This window comes from Pinus tabuliformis, chromosome X (genome assembly GCF_031772625.1).
Source record: "Pinus tabuliformis cultivar Carrire ecotype Pingquan chromosome X, CPIR1, whole genome shotgun sequence".
Taxonomy (NCBI): Eukaryota; Viridiplantae; Streptophyta; class Pinopsida; order Pinales; family Pinaceae; genus Pinus; species Pinus tabuliformis.
This window is the reverse complement of record NC_142308.1, coordinates 860038663-860058871: the sequence shown is the minus strand read 5'-3', so window position 1 is coordinate 860058871 and position 20209 is coordinate 860038663. Positions and strand designations below refer to the sequence as shown.

The 20209-nt window shown below is 38.7% G+C and overlaps 1 protein-coding gene across 4 annotated transcripts in view; it reads left to right on the top strand.

The window, feature by feature from the left end:
• Positions 1-20209, top strand: part of LOC149142423 (choline/ethanolaminephosphotransferase 1-like) — a 129987-nt gene that overhangs the window by 71252 nt on the left and 38526 nt on the right. For all 4 annotated transcript variants that reach the window (XM_089446424.1, XM_089446426.1, XM_089446425.1 and 1 more), the window contains one exon: positions 14672-14766. In XM_089446424.1, coding sequence (XP_089302550.1) covers positions 14672-14766 — 95 coding nt within the window. The remainder of the gene's footprint in view (positions 1-14671; positions 14767-20209) is intronic.

Below are 20209 nucleotides of genomic sequence, written 5' to 3'. Positions count from 1 at the left end.
GTTACCCACCAAAATGGGTAACCCGATAGGAGAACTTTTTCTCCTATTGTGGACAACTAGGCAAGCGACAACCCTACACATTTGCTTATTAATGATGATATGCCAATTCCTCCACCTTCTGCACCAATTATACACCTCTCACCCTCTGACATTCCTCTTGGATAAGGGTAGGCTACCACTCAACATGTATTTTGATCATTTTTCAATTGGGTTCTTTCACTTAATATTTTGGGCATTTAGTATGAATAAAGGGCTGATCTGGATGATTGAACGATCTTGATTGAAAACTTCTCTCACCTTACAAGGACGGTTAATCTTTAGCCGTAGTCTTGTGGGATCTCCCCTAAGGCCTTAGGGTTATAGGAGGGCAATACATGGAAGACTTGGAGTAATAACATGTTCATGCCCCCTCTACAATACTTAATAATTTTCATATCACATTATTATTATTATTTTTAAAGAAACAGGGGTTTTAAATTATATTAAAAGATTTGGGATCAAACCCAGAGCCATTATATTGCTTCTAAAAGAAGTGTTGCCAAGATGCATTGCGGATTTGAGATTGAACACGTAGGATCAATCCAAATCCTTAGACGAGAGTTCAACAAAACAAAAAAAAATTGTTCCTATTCCAACTAAAGATTTTCTAGAAGACCCCTAATATCTATATACATTTGCATCCCATTCTTAACTATTTATCATTTTAAATACGACTGGCTTCACGTTTTTGTTTAGCTTCATCCGACTTCTTGTTTTCCTTGGTGAAGTATATCTATCATTTTTCCTCGCTTGCATCCAACTTTCTTTATCTTCTATGTTGGAAGGTCATTTTTCTGCTTGTAGTCTTGATTCTTGTCCAGACTCAACATCATCAAAATTCTTATGCGGTTCATCTTCATATGGAGTTTTAGTCTTGTTTTCTGAAGAAATAGAGGAGGTGCCTAAAAAGTCCAAGTTGTCCGTGGCCTCTTTTGGGAGAACGTCCCAAGATTTTTTTTTCTACAATTGTTTTTAGGAGCATTTGAGGAACCGAAGATCCCAAGGTTGGCACTAGTCTCCTTTATACATTCTGCCATCTCTTGGCTTGCTGCTAGGCTTCCATGCACATGATGAGGGGACTTCTTGGATTTTGATGTCTTGTGCTTATTTGTCTCATTGCTGATAATTGAGGGGAGATCTTCTTTAAAGATAGTATGATGTTCATATTTGGCACCATCCCAAGCTTTGAGCATTTGGGCATTGGGACAATTTTTTCAGGAATGCCCTATTTCGTAACAATTTCTACAATGGGAAAAAATATTTTCATAGTCAAACTTTTGAACCCATAGATAAGCTGGACCTGTCAGAGTGATTTCTGTAGGAAAACCTTTGCTAAAGTCCATTTCAACACAAATGTGAGCATATGTGGGTTTCAAGTACTGTTTTGTATCATCACTGCGACGATAAAATCTACCTAAAGCATTTCCTATAGCTTGCAATGATGAAAGATTTCATAAATCCAACGATAGATTAGGAAGCCTTACCCACAATGGAGCTGTGGAAATCAAGGACGAAAGGGGGTTGAAAGAGGGGAACTAGTGTTGCATAGACAACCATGCATTTCCCCAAAACCATAGACCATAATCGAAGATTAGCTGCTGATCTTCATCTTTTTCAAAGATTGATACAAAAAAACCTCTGGCCAAAGGATATATGTTCAACTCATCTGAGATTAGCAGTTTACAGTGCTCAGAAATCCAGGCTTGAAGATCTATAAGACACGACCATAGGCCATTAAATATGCAGATCAATCCACACTTTGAGAAAAAAATTCCTCTTCGAAAGATTCAACCACTAGCGGGGCCTCTAACGAAGGGGCTTCATGTATTGATGTCCCTGGGAAAGGAATACCAATTGTAAATTTCACAACATCACGAAAAGAATGGGGATATGCAATTTTATGAGAGCCCACCAGGATAGAGGAAGGGGCAATGCTTTTGGCAACATTTTCTAAAGTAGGGGGCGAAATCAAGCCATCCGTTGAACTTGTAGAGAATGAAGCAACACTTTTCGAGGCGATGATACTTGCAACAAAGGGAAAAAAATGAACCATCCTCCATGGAGAAGGGTAGACTCATCTCATTGACTAAGGGTGCGATCTTAGAACTAGTCACCGAGGAAGGCAAAACAGAGGACAAGAGCAAACTAGAAGACACAAGCACAATAGAGTTTGAAGTTCCAGATGACATGGAAGCTGGGAAATTTGAGAGAGAACTGAGTTCATCGACAAAAAATGAGGAGTGAAACAAAATGTGGCAAAAGTGGAGACCACCATCCACATATTGTTGTGAGGAAGGGGGAGAGGCGACTGGATAGGGACAAACCCTAGCCGCCTCAACAAAGAAGCTCTGCTCCGCCATCCTTTACATTATCAACTCCAATTTCAATATTACATTATTATCCCTTGGTACCATATGCATTCATCGAGTTTAACTATCATTGGTTCATTGGCATTTGACACCCTCTTGCCCATATCCTTGAGTAAGGTTGGAAAATATTGTCTTGGAGGTTGATGCAACTAAAAGAATGAAGAAGCATAATATGTCCACAATGAAAGAAAAGGAAAAGTAAAATAAGATGGTTGAGACGTAAGTTAGTGCATGGGAAAAAGCCTAGTAGGAGCTTTAGTCTCCTCATTACCCATTGCTGAGTCGCCAAATTGTCACCTTTTGCACCATTCTAAACACTCATTTTCAGTCTTTTTATCACACTTTATTGCTCGTCGATTACCTATCTTGCTGTGTTTCTTCGAGAATGTGCCACAATAAGCTTACAAATTTTAAAGTAGTTATCTTTATTTTCCTTTATTTTGGATAAATTAGAGAGAATTATTGTTGGTTTTATTGATGATGGGTTGCTTAGTGTTGTTCCCGTTGTTCCAATGCAGTTATTGTTACTAGCCTTCGTGGTTGGGATATCTACACAACTCCAAGAGAAATTCCGAAAGATGGGTTTTGTTCCTATGGATATTGACATGGATTTATAATTCATACCCAAGTCGACTTTATAAGTGTCCAACTCACAATCAACATTTTGCACAACTTTTGCTAGGTATAATAGAGTAATGAAATTTGGGTGCGATTTTCGGAGAAATGAAGAAGAATTTGGAAAATCTGTGACACAGGTATTTTCCAAAAACATCCCAATTACGTGACTTTCAGAGTGGTTTCTTTGAAAAGTTCGTGGATTGGGAGACACATAATTCTTTAAAAGTGTCCTTTCTTGTTATGATTGTTAGAAAATTGCAATCCAAACAGGGCGACCAATTAGCAAATGAATTGAATCAAACCTATTCTTAGCTAATTGTATGTTAGATGGATTAGATGTAATTAGATCTTGAGTTCTTTTCCAACAAAGATCTACCAAAGTCAAGTAAAGACAATATTTTGTGATCTATTCTTAACTTTGATAGTCCATATTTGGGGGAATTGGTTATAATTCGCCCCTTGCTTCTTTGTATAAATTGTATGGGTAGATCATAGGAGAATATTTAGTTAAAGAGTGAGGAAGAGAATGGTATAGTAAGCAGGTTGCCAAAGATTGTAGAGAGAGTATCTAGTGTTGAATTTTCTACAAGAATGAAGAGTCGAAACTAATTTTCTGATCTAATAGGATCATAGAGACAACAAATTTACCCCGGGAAAACCTAGCCTTTGGAAAAACCCAAAAACTTTTCTTCTGAGGAGAAATTTGTTCTTCAACAATATTTACAATTCTAAGAATACTGTAAAAATCAATGCCAAAATCCAAGTCTATTCACTAGTCAAACCTGGTCAAAATCGCAGTTAAGTCAATGTTGGTCAAGCCTTCAAAATGGTCAATTTTGGTCAATTTTTTGTCTTGGTCAACTTGCCCCTTATGGTCAAAATGAGACTTGTGTTTGACCCCTGTGGTCAACTTAGATCTGCGATTGACATCCCGTTGTCAAACAATCTCTCTATGCAGTCAATTTTGGCATTCTTTTGTGGTGAGAGTTGGCCTTTTCTTGCTATAAACTCTTCCAAATTCTTCGTCAAACTTTGCCAAAATATTGGTCAAACAGAGGGGATCAGAGCTCGGTCAAATGGCAGCTTCATCTCTGCCAATCAACAGGCCAATGACCAAGTTTATTCAAAATTCAAAATTAGTTAAAACTTAGTAAATTTGTCCTTCTTCTGGTCCCATGTGTGGTTGCTAGATCAAAGATTGTTGCATGATTCGAATTGCTTAAGGTGGACGAGTCACATGTGTATTTATACTAGTCAAATGGGGTGGAGTTTGACCAAGTGTTACAACCATCCTTAGTAGGGTCGACTTGACACTTTGGGGCCTATGTGTAGCCCAAAAATAATAATTTTAATTTTCATAATTTTCTTTGGCTAACTTGGGAGGCCTTTTTGGCATGCAAGAATACCTCCCAATGCTACACAAAAATCAACACTCCCTCTTAGCAAGGGAGATATTCTCCCCAACAAATTTCCCTCTTTTTGAAATTTCTCCTTCCTTAAGAAAAGTTCATGAACTTGTCATTTTGATGCTTCTTACGAGAGAATTTGCCTTTGGACCATTCACCTTTTTGGTCAAAGTTCTTTATGACCTATCCAAGTCCTTCTGGCTTCAAAGGTGAATTACATCTATCTCCTTTGGTCGACCTATCCATGTCCTTTTGGCAACAAAGTCCTTCCGGCTTCTTAGGAGAAGATTTGTCCAATCCTATAATTTCCCTTGGCCATTCACTTCTGGTTGACCTAGCCAAGTCGTTTTGGCAGCCAAGTCCTTCTAGCTTTAAGGGTGAATGTATCCTATAATTGCCCCTGTAATTGCCTTGCGCCATTCACTTTTTTGGTCAAAGTCCTTTATGACCTAGCAAGGTCATTTTGGCTTCAAAGGTGAATGTATTCATCTCCCCTGGTCAAAGTCCTTTATGACCCAACCAAAGTCCTTTATGGCTTTAGGAGATGGTCTGCCTAATCCTGCAAAGACCTCATCATTCCCTTCCAATGAGGTAGACGTTCAACATAATACTAAGCTTGTATTTGAAGTATGTGCACAATCTACTCATCTCTAGATATGTACTGGAGCTCTAATGTTCCTCTTTGCATCATGTCTCGGATGAGGTGACCCGACCACATCCTTCTAGATTCTGAAGCCACATTGCTTCATGACTTGTGATATTCCTGTAAAGATTCATCTCACCTTTTGAGACATATCTCAAATCACATCCAACTGTTCAACACAGGTACCACATGCTTTGTTGTCATCCACTGCATATGCATTGACTCAACCATAAATTTGTTTGAGTTGTTCAATGCAAAGTGAATATTTGTCCTGGTGTTAACAGGTACATCATGAATCCAGTCAACTACCTGTACACCATGGCAGTGTTGTGAAAATCGCGATTTTTATACGAAAAAATCGCCGGTATTTTTTTTTTGCCGATTTTTACTGAAAAAATTGCGATTTTATGAAAAAATCGCGATAAAAACTTAAAAAATCGCCGGGGGTCGCGACAGCATAGTTTTATAACGTTTTTTGGGTTTTTTCATGCAATTTTTTTTGAAAGAAACAAATAATTTTTGAGTGGGGCAGCGTAATGATCAAGTCTAGGCCCTAGTATGGATATGCTATTCATGGTAATGTTAAATTCTTAAAGTAAAAGTGACATTCTCCTTAATCTTCATTTTCATCCTTAAATTTTTAACATTACCATGAAATGACTCAGGATGTTTGACAGTGGTTCCAACCTCATTGGATTTCATATGGAGAAAGTAGAATTTTAGATTTCATTTAAAATCTAGCAGACTTATCAGTTTTTCAGGATTTCAGGATTGGGAGATTGTAATGTTTCCAGGTGACACCACTTGCCCGGGCTACCCCTGCCACCAGTAGAGGACGTGGTCGACCTCTTATAGCTCCTACTTCTAGTTCTTCAGCTTCTAGAGCACATCAGACTCCACTGCCATCTCCACCAGCACAGGCACCAGCATCTACATCTAGGGGGAAAGGGAAAGCTGTGGCATTTTTTCGCAAGAGGGGCAGAGGAAATCAATAGGATTAGACTTTCATTTTATTGTATATGTCATTATGACATGATGAGATACATTATCATATTTCTTGTTGATATTTTGAGGCTGAGTTGGGACTCAGGAGTCAGGACTTACTATTCAGGACATGATTCAATGTTATGTGTGATTTTAGCGCTAGAAATGATATTAAACATCTTATATATTAGTTTTTTTACCATATTTATGTGTCAATGTATTTATTTTATGTTGTAGATGGTTTAGATATTAAAAAAATTGAAAAAAATGAAAAAAATGAATATTTTTGTACCAAACGATTTTTTCCGATTTGTTCCCCGCGGCGATTTAATCCCGATCGCGATTTTCACAACATTGCATCATGGCATTCATGAAATATGAATCTCCAATCTCAAGAATTAGTGTATCTACCAGATTGCTTCATTTAATATCCGAGACCAAACTCCCTCTCACACTAAAGCAAGTCTTCTTGTGGTGGTCATGGCTGCTCCCTTTGTCACAAAAGCAAATCCTCTAGCCACTATTGCCCCCTCTGTCACGCAAGCAAGTTCTTTTGCTGTAGCTACTTCCTTTATCATGTACGAAAGTCCTTCTGCTATTTTCTCCTCAGGGAAGGCACACTTCTCCTAGAGACCTTCTGTTAAAATTGGCAACTAGGGCCAAACTCCATGTGGGTCATCTTATTTATGGCAACTGATATTTTTCTTGGATTCCTCTCTCCGAGAGGTGTAGGATTTATCTAAAGATCATCCAATTCCGACATGTATTTATGGATATATGAATTTATTTATATTATTTGACAATTTGTCAAGGTCGACCAGCGACCAAATAACCCCTAGCTGAGCCTCAATGTTGCATTTAAATAGAGGAGGCCTCAAGTCATTTGTTACACACATCTCTTGTGATCTCTCTCCACTCGTTTGGGTTTTGGTGGAAAGAGAGGTCTATAGGGAGAGCCCTAGCCGCAATCCTAAAGGAAGGGGACCTAGCCGCAAGTGAAGAAGAGACTCAGCCACAGTTGAAGGGAAAAGCCCTAGACGGAGTCAAGGAGAAGCCATGCCCTAGCCGTAGTCATAAAGAAGTCTTATCCGCAGTCAAAGGGAGAGATCTAGCCGCTGTCTAAGAAGACTCCTAAGCCGCAACAAAAGAAGCCCTAGCTGCAGACAAGAGGGAGGCCACTATCCACAACAAGCCGCAGTCAAAGGGAGGCTCCTAGCTGCTGTCAAGAAGAAGGCCCTAATCCGCAATTAAGGAAGGTCCTGATCCACTGTCCAAAGAGGCCCTAATCCGCTGTCCAAAGAGGCCCTAATCTGCTGTCCAAAAGAGCCTCTAATTCGCAGTCTAGAGAGACCTAGCCACATCAAATAAAGACCTTTAATCCGCAGCAAGAAGGAGCCTAGACATCGTGGGAATTCACAACGTTTAATAGGCTGATCTAGTGCATGAACTAAGGTCTAGTGTAGCCTCAAAGAGAAGGTCAAAACAACTTTGTTTACGGTGATCTCTTAGTATAAGATTGGAAGCCATGTTGTTGCTCAAGGGTCCAGATTGTAGGACTGTGTGAGAAAGATGTCAGCGTTGCCAATTGGAGGCTATTGGGTGTTGTGTGTAGGCCTAACTTGCTGCTTGGCTAGGCCGCAGGCCATAGCCAATAACAAAGATTGTTCTAAGGGTTGCACAAGTAAGACTTGAAAGTGTAGCAGTGATGGAGCCTCACCTTGGAGCACTGCAACATTTGAAGGCTTGACTATATGAAGGACGAGCACTGAAGGTTGATGCCCTAACTCATGAAACAGTGACAGCTAGTGCAGCTTGAAGACAACAACGTTCTGGGAGATATATTGGGTCAAGGTTTAACTATGTTTGGCTCGGTTGGATGAGCATCCTGTTAATGCCACTTGGATGAAAGATTCAATCTTGTTTGACTAGCATTGACCTCTCTGGTCAAGGCTTTACTACTGCTGTCATAAATCTCAGATTTGCATATTTGTACTCTCTCTCTCTACTGAAATCAATGATACTAGACTCAAAAACGGCAATAAATCGGCGAGGCAAAAGAGCGAAGAGTTTTAATCGGATCAGGGAAAAATCGGGAAAAAATCAGGAAAAAATCGGTGAATTCAATAATTTAAGATATACACATATATTGAACTAAAAAAAATATACATTGATATTTAATAAAGCCATGTCCAAACAATGCATAATATCAATAGATGTCCAAAATATCATGAATGAATAACTATCTCATATATGTTATGAGTCCAAACATGATCCAAAGTACTGGGTCTTGACTCCTAACCTGTGACTACATCGAACCAGAAGCATCTGCTTCTAAAAGTTTATAAAATACTGCATACTAATCAGTAAAAAAGCAGTAACTGAAATCTCTTGATTGCTGCTAAAATGATACGATAATGGTTTGCTACTGAAATCTCTGACCAAGCACATGTTGAAGCTACAATGGAGCACACTGCACACTACGCCTCTATTACACTACGACTCTATTACGTGGAGTAAATTGAAACTGAAACCATGCCTCTATTACCTTCTCGACGTATGAGTTGTAGGCCTGAGCAGTGAGAAAAGTCAATTACAGACCGACTTTTAATTTTTAACCTAACTAAACTACACAACGAAAAATGTGGGAACCCTAAAAGTTAAAACTCGTGCCCCTCAAGTTGAGGGTTGAAAATCACCTTAGTCGCCTAAATCGCAATTAATCAGTGAGTCGCAAGTGAAACTCGCGTTGACCACGAGTCAAACACGGTCAACGCGAGTTTGACTCGCCCATAGTTGAATCGGGTTTGAGGGAAGAGCAGAGTTTGACTCGTGATTAATCGCGAGTGATTGGAGATTCATGTTTCATTAACTGAAATATTGAAAAATATAAGAAGAATTGATCAACGGTTTCCCCACATTGGGGTTTGTCCCTGGCTAGTGCCACATCTTGTGTCCTCTTGTCTTGGCTTGTCTTCTACTGTTTACGTTTATGTTCTATCTGCATTTTACTATCATGCTAATGTGTTTGCTAATCTAGAAACTGATATTGGGCTCATAAGAAATTTGAAGTAAATTGCTCTTAAGCATAGAACATACCAAAATTTAACACCTTCTGTCTCTGAGCATCTAGTTTGACGATCTCAATCCCATGACATCTTCTTAGAAGGCTGCCCCTTCCACTTTTCCTGACTGTCAACTACCTTGGAGTATTCTAAAGAATTTGACCGTCTGTGACAAGAGCAAAAATATTCTCGTAGTCCACTCCGTCTTACTGGGAGAATCCCCTTGTCACAACCTTGCCTTGTTCTTCCTGATGGTGCTATCTACTGCATGAATCATTGTCTTGGTAGCTTTCACAATGTACTTGCAAACCTCATTTAGGAGTCCATCGAGGAAACAATTATAACTAAGCAAAAAATACTAAGACAAGAGGCTCACTAAGGAAAAATAATCATAGTCAAAGGAAAAAATATGAAGTACTCATCTTTTGATTAAGAAGGACTCTGAGGGTTGTAGGGAATTGTCAACTCTTAGTTGATCCTTATCTCCTTGCAGAAATCAATGATGCCCATCTGCAATCTCATCAAGCTTGGATTCCTTTGTCTCCTTTTGAGATGAATGCTCATACTCGTCCTTTTGGGATGAATTGATGCTAGTGCATGTTGCTTTCCTTTCTTGCATGACCAATAGGAGCTAGGGTTTCTTCATTCAAAGGCTTAACAACAAGCTAGATCAATACCAAGTCTACTCTTGGATCTCCTAATTGCATTTGACATGCTATCAGGGAGATTTCACAAGCGCAAATCTGAGGCATGCAATCATCTTTGAAATTTGTTGAAGCTTCATCTTATTTCAAGAGAAATTCGTTGTATAATCTTATGGTGAACTTCCAAGATGTGTAGGTTTCGAAGTGATTGATCGAAAATGACACTATGGTAGCTTTTGAAAACAACTAGAGGAACAATACAACATTGGCCAAGAATGGCAGTCTTCAATAGGTTTGAAACATCATGAATCTTCTTCTTCCAAATCTGATCGTGTTTGGGAAACGCATGAAACTAGCGGAATTGGCATATATTCCTAAACTATATATAGATGTGCTTCGAATTGTCACTGACAATTTTGTAAATGTGTGCTTCAAACTCTCAACAAAGACTTAGAGATGACCAGTTGGATTGTGCTAAGTGTTGTAGGTCCATATCATGGGATGCTAGGGCGTGTGCAAGTTCCAGGGAACCTCCTGGAATTTAAGAGGATTGATATGACTGGATACCTTGACAAATCTCGATCAAAATTTCACAAGGAGGATTGCTATCGTTCAGTTATCAATATGCCCTAATAGGTCTACCTCTGCCCATAGAATCTTTGGTCTCTCTAGGACAAAAAAACTCTCAAACAAGCTTACATAGGTCTCCTCCTTGCTGCGACCCATATTAGGGCACTCTATAGCCCTCTTCTAGGGCTAGTTCCCAGAAACTTAGACCAACCCTTGATCAAACCATAGAAAAACTTTGACCTTCTTTAGGGTTGCTGCCTCATGCTAGTTGTGGTTCTCCTCTAGTCAAATTTGAGAGAGCATCTCAAAAACCAATCATGTGCCTAGAGGCACCACTCTCTACTAACCAGACATTGCTGCCATCTGTAATAGTTCCTGAGAGAGTAGAGACAAATTTTCTCCTTAGCTGCTTTTGACTCTAGAATAGCTTCCTTCTGAAGCTTGAGTACATTTGGTAGCAAATCAAAGGAAATTTCACGCTGTTGAACATTTGTCTATTAGGCTGACTTAGTGGCTAGATCATTAACCTCTGTGCAATGAAGAGATTGCAGATCATTGGAGGTGCTAGTTATGTAATTGTTGAAGATTTCTCTTTAATGGATGTATTAGTCATTGGTGTTTAAAGATCATGGGTGGATTGATTACTTTTCAAGTGCTTTCCGCAATGCATTATAGATTGGCTTCCTTTCCTTTCAATACAATAAGATAGATTTGCTTACAAGTTGTGTGGTTTGTGTGAAGAGTTTTACTTTCTTCACGAGTGATTTACTTTCATGAATGATTTACTTTCCACCTAAGTGTCCTTAGATAGGTGTGTGTTGCTTGCTTTTGTTTCCATTTTGCATCAACATGGTAGAAAGTTTATCGATGCCTTGACCTTCTCACATACAGTGTAGCATCTCGAAGTTTACGAACACTTTGGTTGACATTTTATATTAGAGTGAATGAATTGTTTTTAATAGACAGTTAAATTCCCCAACAAACATCACCTGGTTCCCAAGCACTTGATGCTCCATGTCATCAAAGGGAACCTTTGCATGTCCCAACCCTTACGAGCGATAATCCACCTCATCTTAAGGGGTAAGTTAAATAATACATCATAAAGATCAAGCTTTGATCTTTGAGCTATGCACTAAAGTACTAAGCATTATCAAAATGAAGGAAAAGGTGCACTAAAGGGGTGGAAAAAGTAGGCTGAGTAGGGTTACTCACGCATCCACAACTGCCCCCTCCATTACATCTATGCACTCAGGATGTGGACTCCCATAAGCTGGTCCCTTGACTATGGCACTTGGCCATGAAATTTTTCCCCTCCATTTCGACATACTTACACCAACACCTATTGATTGAAGGGTTAACCTTGGAAATGTTACCTCCCCTTGGGTATAGTTAGATATTTGAAGGTGATGGCAGTTTGAAGTATTGATATGCCCTTAACACTTAAGTATGGTCCACTTAGATGCTTTATGATCTTCGTCTCTAATGAATGGTTGCTTTGACATGAGTTTGATTTGGTTTTGCCATGTGGTCCAAGCAATAGAGGCCTTGAGAGAACCCTACTCCACATGATGTCTCGACCATATGTTACATTCTAGAGAGCATGAGGACTTAACATATGCAACATTGCCCACCATTGTTAGAATGTTGGGCCATTTCATGACTTGAGCAATTGATTCACATCCTATAACACTCCTAAGAGCCAGAATGTTGGGCTTCACTTGCCTAGCTTGTAGGATTCTTGATGATGTACCAGTGGACCCAACGTAACCGGAGGATGACCTTGGAACTACTTAATGGGCATGCCATGATCTAGGGCCCAGAGGAGGATGGTCATCCTTAGGATGATTTAGGAGGGATTGTTGCACCTGTTGGAGCCCTAATGCTAGAGAAAGGAGCCACCATGTTGTTTACTTGACACCCATGGAGATGACGTGTGGCACCCACAACTAGATTTTGGATCCTTGGAGCTTCTTTGATGCTTGATTTGTGTTTTTTTCCTCAAATGGAGGATGATCATGATGCTTGGAGACATTTTCAGCCTTGTCTTTGTCTCGACGGAGCATTCAGAGCGCTAAGTGGTTATGATGTCATCACCTTTTTAGGCCTACGACTCACACATGTGGGCTTATTTTGGCACATCTTGTTGTAAAGGTAATGGGTTGGCTTGTAACCTACTTTTATTTTACCCACTCAAAAATCAAACTTGTGTAAGGGCTTTTAGTTAAAAAGTAGAGGAGGTAGACCACATATAAATAGAGAATCATCTCTCTGATTTTGTTCATCATCTCTTGTGTAAAACTCAGCGTCTCTTAGAGAACTCGACCTAGCTATTTGTACTTCGCTACTTTGTGGAGATGTGATTTTATGTGGATTTTTGGCTATTGGAGACTAGTGCTTGTTGTGGAGAAATCATTTTGGGATAAAGAAGGCTTGTTCTTGGATATATTGTGAGTACTTTTTGTTGAATATCTTTCATGATTATTGTATGTAATGAATATTGCTAGGGTTTCTATGTTCCATGTCTAAATGCTTATATTTATATGAAATGCTTGGTAAATTTTGCGTGCTTTGATTTTTGTTTCCTTGAACTCCCTAAAGAACCTCCTAGAGAGTTTTTCTCTAAGCATCCACCTTGGTGATCAAAACCCATAAAAATTAGTCTCTCTATCTCTCTCTCCTAGAATTTCAACCCTTTAGGGCAAGTTGCTAGGGTTATGGTTTCACACCGAATTCAACTAGGGCCTGGACGTTGAGCTGATTTGAAGTTGTTTCACTTTGCTTGGATTTAAAACATAAAAATCTAGTAATTTGCATGGTTGAAAATGCTTCCCTCATCAACCGTAGGAAATTCTAGCTTAATGGAAAACCTCCTGGTAACATCTTGATAAAATTGGGAATCGTGAGTTTTTGAACTTTGCCGATGTTATCGGCTGAGTTTTTGGGAGTTTTTCAAACTTAAAAAAATTGTGATTTGATTGATAAATTCGTGATTTTATCGCTTTTCGGTCCATGTTGCATATTAGTTAGGGAAACATGATTTTTTTTAAACTCATTTTGCACTCCATCCTTAATGATTCGACTTTGTGGAGAGAGGAGTAGTTCGTCACTGCCGAGGAGGAGGGGATTTGACTAGTTTTATGGCATGAAATAGCCATTCCCTATTCTTGTAAAGGGGGAGAGGAACTCAATAACTGATTAATTTATGACATGTAGATAACTCATGATGCTGATATACATTTATTATGTTTTTTGTTGATATTTTGACTCTTGAGACTAAGTTAGGACTTAGGATTCAGGACTTGATTAACTGTCGATATGTGAGCACTAGACTTCTTAAGTTCTTATGCATGTTATATATTAGCTTTCTTTTCATATTTATGTGGCACTGCATTTATTTGATGTGGTGGATACTTTAGATGCTAAATTAAAAAAAAAAAAATTGAAAAATTTTGTACTTTTTTTGTTCTTCCGACTTTTACAACTTTTTCAATTTTTAGGCCCTTGCCGATTTATTCTCGAGTTCGACTTTTTCCACATTGAATTCTAGGCTTGAAAAACCCTAATTCTTCTTTAAGGCTTCAACTTAGGGTCATTTGATGGTTTGCTACTCTTATTGTTGATCATACCTTTCAAGCAAACCTTTTTCTTCCTCTTGTATGCCTAATTGTGCTATTGTTGAATCATATCTTGAAAACCTTGTTAATTTTTAGGGTCATAAATTGTTATCTAAGGTATGACTAAAAATTAACATGTTTGTCATAATGTGTTGTAATCAAAGGTATGCCTATTGTAATAATCTATTCTATAAAGTTGGTCAGGTTCAATTTTACACTGTTTAATCCTAGAAGGCTTTTACACTTAGACCTCCCTCCTCGATCAATAAGGCTAGTGATTTAACTCTCACCTTTGAACTTGCCTGTGGATGAAGTGTCACTGAGTGACATGTATTTTGAAATCTCTATAAATTCTGGCGTTGAAGTTTGAAATCTTGTTTTTCCTAGATGGCTTTTATGAATGATGCTATTGCTGTGGATTATAGACTAGCACTTCTTGCTATAATATTCTAAAACAATTCCTTTTTTCCAAGAAAAATCACATTTTATATTCAAAAGAGATTATAGAACATATTCTTCATGTGCCAAAGCACAGAATGTAAAGTGATCCATTATGTATATTTTGTAAGTATTATGTTTTGGGGTTTGTCTTTGATATCAAGCTATGCAAAGCATTGGCTTATGCACTATTTTTGTATAGAGTTATTTTATGCCATTCCTAATGGTGTATTGGTTTTGGTTGTATGTTACTTCTTACTCTTTACTGCTTTTTGTGATGCCAGCTTCTTTACAAACACACTTATTCTCCCTGAGATCAATGGCCCAACGGAAGGGCTAATGTTAATCTATGTGCTTCATTTGTTCACTGGTATTGTAGGTAAGACTCTGTCTCTGTGCGTGTGCAAATGCAGATAATTTCTTGTTATGATCCAAAATAGTACAATTAGCAATAGCTAGAGCATGTTAGAGGGGTAGCCTTTTAGTGTTAAGAGTCCAGACTGCAAGAAATAATAAAATTTTCAGTGAGTTTCAACGAGCATGTGCACAAATATCAAATCCATGTTCTGAGGGATTTTGAAGTATTCTACACTATTTGTTAATATATTAGCTTTTAATGAACTAACATATTATTGTTGTGAAGATCAGAAAAAGAAAGGAACAATAGTGTTGAATCTGAAGATATATGAAACATAACAATCCGGTGTCTTGGACATTTTGCATGCCATCTCTGACAGCCATGTGGAGCTTTCAATGAAATGCCAAATGAAAATTAGTTGGCAGAGAACATATGCATCTAATATACAGAACGTGGGCATCAATAACTTGTGTGGAGTTATATTTGATTCCTGAATTTTGCCATCTCAAAATCCAAAATCAATATAAAACTTTCTCCCTCTCTCAGTTTCCATATATTTACTTTTACAAGGAACTCTGAGTGCTGGGTTATTTTGATGTAATTTCCATGTCCCAGCATTTTGTTGTATGAAATCAATAATAGACCGTTTCCATTGGTGAGGTTCCATGACGTATGTATGGTACATTGTTACTTGTAATGTAACTCAGTATTTATATCTGAATTAATGAATGTGATTTATGTCACATTGATATTCTAGTTTTGGCCTAACAAATGCCCTTTAAATACATGGAAAATGCAAATAACTAAACATTTTATTGACCATGCATTGGGTTGAGCTTGCTGTAAACTGTTGAAAATTGTGACAACCATGTCAATTTCAGTTATAACCTTTGTAACGATTGGGTCAATGATGGATCCAACCCTATCACTACATCTGGGAAACACCTTCTTTAGCTTGCTGAATCCGATGATCTTGTCATTCTGAATGGATACTCCTGCGATCCAGAGTCTGACAGGTAGACGTGTTTTCCTTGTAGTGGTGCTAGCATTTTTTCCATCTCATTGCTAACCAGGCCCTGATTCCCCATTCTAGAATCTCTCTGTTTTTCCTCCATTCCAGTTGCAGACGATACTTGCTCCTCACTCGTAAACACCCTTCTTTCCCCCCTTCCCCTCTCCCCAGTTCATTTTATAAACCACAAACTATGATTCACTTTGATATTAAGTACATTGCCACCTATACGTTCTGCCTATTCCAGGTTGCAGATATTTTTCCAACTTTTCTTCCCTTTATACAGCCATAGCCAAATATGACCTACTGTCAAAGGTCCCTTGGAAAGCTGCCTTAGACTCCTGCTCCCATACCACCACAACGGACATGTCCAGTCCCATGGTAATTCTCCTATGGATTGTTGGTATGGTGAAGAATTCAAATTCGTGAATAAATATCTTTGTTTTCACTTGACACATGACCCACCTTTCATTTGGTTTGCATCAAATGAGTATCAAGGTCTCCTTTGACGTAAGAAATGAGGGTCTTTTGCTTCAAGTAGATGTGAATTTCTGTTGCTGCTCTATATTTTCACTAACTCCTTTTTGCGTCCCCTACTCCCTAAGCAAGCCTCTCTTCGTCTGACATTGATTATCATCTTGGATTTTGCATGTTACTCCCCTTTATGACTGGCAGCTCAACTCTTTGCCCTTATCCCCTCTCTCCCAAATATGAAGAGAGCTCTTTGAACCTTGAGCACTAATAGGGATGTTGATGGAGAGGGATTTCAACGTGATATTAACTCTCTTGTATTCCATGTTGTTAATGGTGTAGTTTTCTTGTGTTCACCCCTCTCATCTTCACAACATATCATTCACCCCAATTTTTAAATTGGGTAATAGCTCTAGTCCAAATAACTAGAGTACTATCAAGATTCGACATACCTTTGCCAAATGTTATGTGTTGCCCAATGTTGCAGGAACTTTCCTCCTCCAGTTCAGAAGGTGGATTCACGGCTCGTGTGGAACCACAACAATTTTGTATGTAGTTTTGCAGGCCCGAATTGCAGTTCTAGCATGGTCCTGCCGCGGTTCCAGGACCAAGTCGGATGGTTCCAGGACCAGGCCGGACGGTTCCATGAGCCAATGTCTTTTTATTTTTTATTTTTATTAAGGTGAGTTAAGGGTGAGTAATGGGAAAGAGAGGATGAGGTTAAAATGCCTCTTCCCCCTCTCCTTTCTTCATTCTTTCATCTTTGGAGAGCCTGGAGAAGAGAGGTGAAGAGACCTTTGAGAAGAGAGGAGACAACTAGCTTTTGAGATTATATTTGTGAGAGGCTTAAGGAGAGCTTGGAGGAGTGGAGGAGGAGCTTGGAAGAGTGAAAGAGGAGGAGCTTGGAGGAGTGAAGAGAGGCTGCCATCTAGCTGAAGTTCTCAAATTTTCAAGAGCTAAAGAGGTAAGTACAAACCCATAGTTAACTCCCTCATTTTCTTGTTATTCTTGTTTGTAATTTTTCTCCTCTTCTCCCACTCTTTTCCATTCTTTCTTCTTGCTCATTTTATCACAGGTTGTCCATTTAGATTCTAAAATGGTGTTCTTTTGGATTATCATTCCACTTTGTTTTCATGGTGTTGGTGGCGGGTAGGCATAAAAGGGTAGAAGTGGAAGAAGAGGATTTTAATCAATTTATGATGAGGAGGAGTGGTTTGAAGAGGAAGGGGATGGAGAGGCCACTGGATTGCAAGGGGAAAAAGTTGCATTGACACCCTTGTGGAATTACGTGACAAAACTTGAGGGGGGGAAGGTGGAGGAACCTTCAAGTTTTTATGCCCTCATGATTGTCATCTAGGAAAACGTTAAAGTGTTTCATATACTCGTGTGAGGAGGCATCTTTGCGGGGTAATGGATAGTGATGACAAAAGGGTCCCGTAGAGATCTTAGTTTGCCCTAAAGTTTACATCCAAATAGAGAAGGTTACATAAAAGAAAAGCAAGAAACAAAAATTTAGTTCGAATCAAGTGCAACCTTTAGATTTGGTGGCCCATCTCTTCATGGTTCTTCTGAAACATTTCAATCTAAAAGAACAATAGAAAATTTCCTTAATATGGGTGAGAGGGATGATGTGGATGCAAATGTGATACAGTTTCTTTGTACTTGAGTTTTACCATTCAATGTACTTCAGTCTCCCTACAGGGATGATTTGGTTAAGGCCATCAATGAAGCCCCTGACACAAAAGCCTCAACTATGAAAAACCTATAACTTTGTTGTTATTAGACGATGAAAAAGCAATGATTTAAAGAGCTTTAACACAATTTATAAATGAGTGGGCGGATTGTGGGGTATCGATTATATTAGATGGTTGGTTAAATGCTCGAAACCAACATTTGATAAATGTTCTTGGTGTTTCTTCTAGCGGTGTAGTGTTTCTTGCAAGTCATGACTCCTCCTCCATCACTTCATCTTCTCAAAACATTGCAGATCTCCTATTGAAAACAATTAATGATGTTCTCTGAATAATGCGGTTCAAGCGATCACTGATAATGCAACAAATTGTAAGAGGATAGGAAAAATCATTGAGTGGACTCATCCACACACCTTTTGGCTCGAGTACTTGGTGCACACATTGAACCTTTTAATGCATGATATTGTGAAGAATAAAGAATGTGGGAGGATTAATCAAATATACAAGAGAGGGAACCAACTCATTAAATATGTCACAGGGCATACAAGTGTCAACTACTCTTATAGCACTTACACCTAGTTGTGGTTGCTTAAGCTTTCAAAAACTAGATTTGCAAGTTGTTACCTCACCTTTAGGCACCTAGTGAAGGCGAGACAAGCTTTAATTGCTATGGTGCTAATATACTTAGGCACACTATTCTTGATAGTTACTTTTGGTCATAGGTTAAATATGTTTTACAATTCTCCAAGCCAATTTATTACATGATCAAGTTTGTAGATTTAGAGCGACTAATAATTGTGGAGGTGTATGAGCAGATGGATAGCATGTTGGGGTAGATTAAAGACATTGTTGAGCCTAGAGATATCACCTTGTACAATTATATTTGTGCAGAGGTGGAAAAACAATAAAAAATGCTACACATTCCATTGCATGCCTTAGCATATGTTCTAACTTCTTACACCTAAATACTATCATCCATCATGGCTTTCAACACTAACACTTGGTGGGGGACCAAGAGAAAAACCATAAAGCATTGGAAAATTAGTCCTTGATGAAGAGGTGTGTGACATGATAGAAAAACAATTGAGCAACTATATCATTGGCACTAGTGCATTTGGGACTATTAAAATTGGCAACTAGGGCCAAATTCCACCTTGAGACAACTCATTTGATGGAGATGATGATTGCATTAAATTCCTCTTTTTGAGAGGACCAAAATTGATATAAATATCATCTAATTTGGACAAGTCGAAGTGTGTTTTTGAACTTATGTCCACACATGTGCAAATTGTTCAGGTCGGACACATCATCATGTAGGCTCATGAAGCGCAATGGATGTGTCACTTCACCCTCAACAATTTGTATAAATACAAGTGACCTCTCACCTCATTTGGCATCATCACAACTCATCATTTCTCTCTCCTCATCTAATTGGGTCGTACAAAATTGTAGGCAACTCACTTTCTCTCACACCTGCGGATTTCATGAGGCTCTTTTGATTGCATTGACTTTTCTGTTTTAAGTTGAAGTTTGACCAGCGTTGACTGAGGTGTCTTTGACCAATTTTGACTGTGTGATTTATGGAGGATTATTTATGTTTCTCTCATTAACATTGCCAGGTACATAAATCAAGAAAATCTGGGCACTTTGACCATCGTTGACTTCAAGGCTGACTACAACCTTGACCACAGGAAATTACAACAGCGTTTCTCTCTCCTTTGACCGAATTTGATTGGACTTTGAAGGACTATTTTGGGCTGACTTTGACCATCCAGGAAGGTTGAGTTTGACTAAGGTGACTGAGCTCAAGGAGGCAAGTTTGACAACTGTGTTGACCATCTTTGACTTTCTGGTTAGGGATGAGTTGATTGCAGATTTGACAGGGTTGTTTTGATATAATAATAAGAAGAATTGATCAACGGGTTTTCCCCACATTGGGGTTTTTCCTTGGCATCCGCCAAATCTGGTGTCATCTTGTCTTGGCTTGTCTTTTGCATTTTATTTTATGTCCTATCTACAGTTACTGTCAATGTGATTCATAGTTAATGTGATTGGTATTGGAAACTAATTTGGAAATTATCATCGGGTTGCTTAAAGTACATTGAAGTAATTGTGCTAAGCATAGAACATACCATTGTTAACTAAATTTAACATGGTATCAGAGCCCAGGTGAAGACAAAGCCCAAGCAAGAGAGAGAAAAGCAATCACCAAGAAATATTTACTGGACAAGATCCAATGGCTTCTTCCTCTTACTTCATCACTAAGGACAAGCTCAATGACAGATCTGAC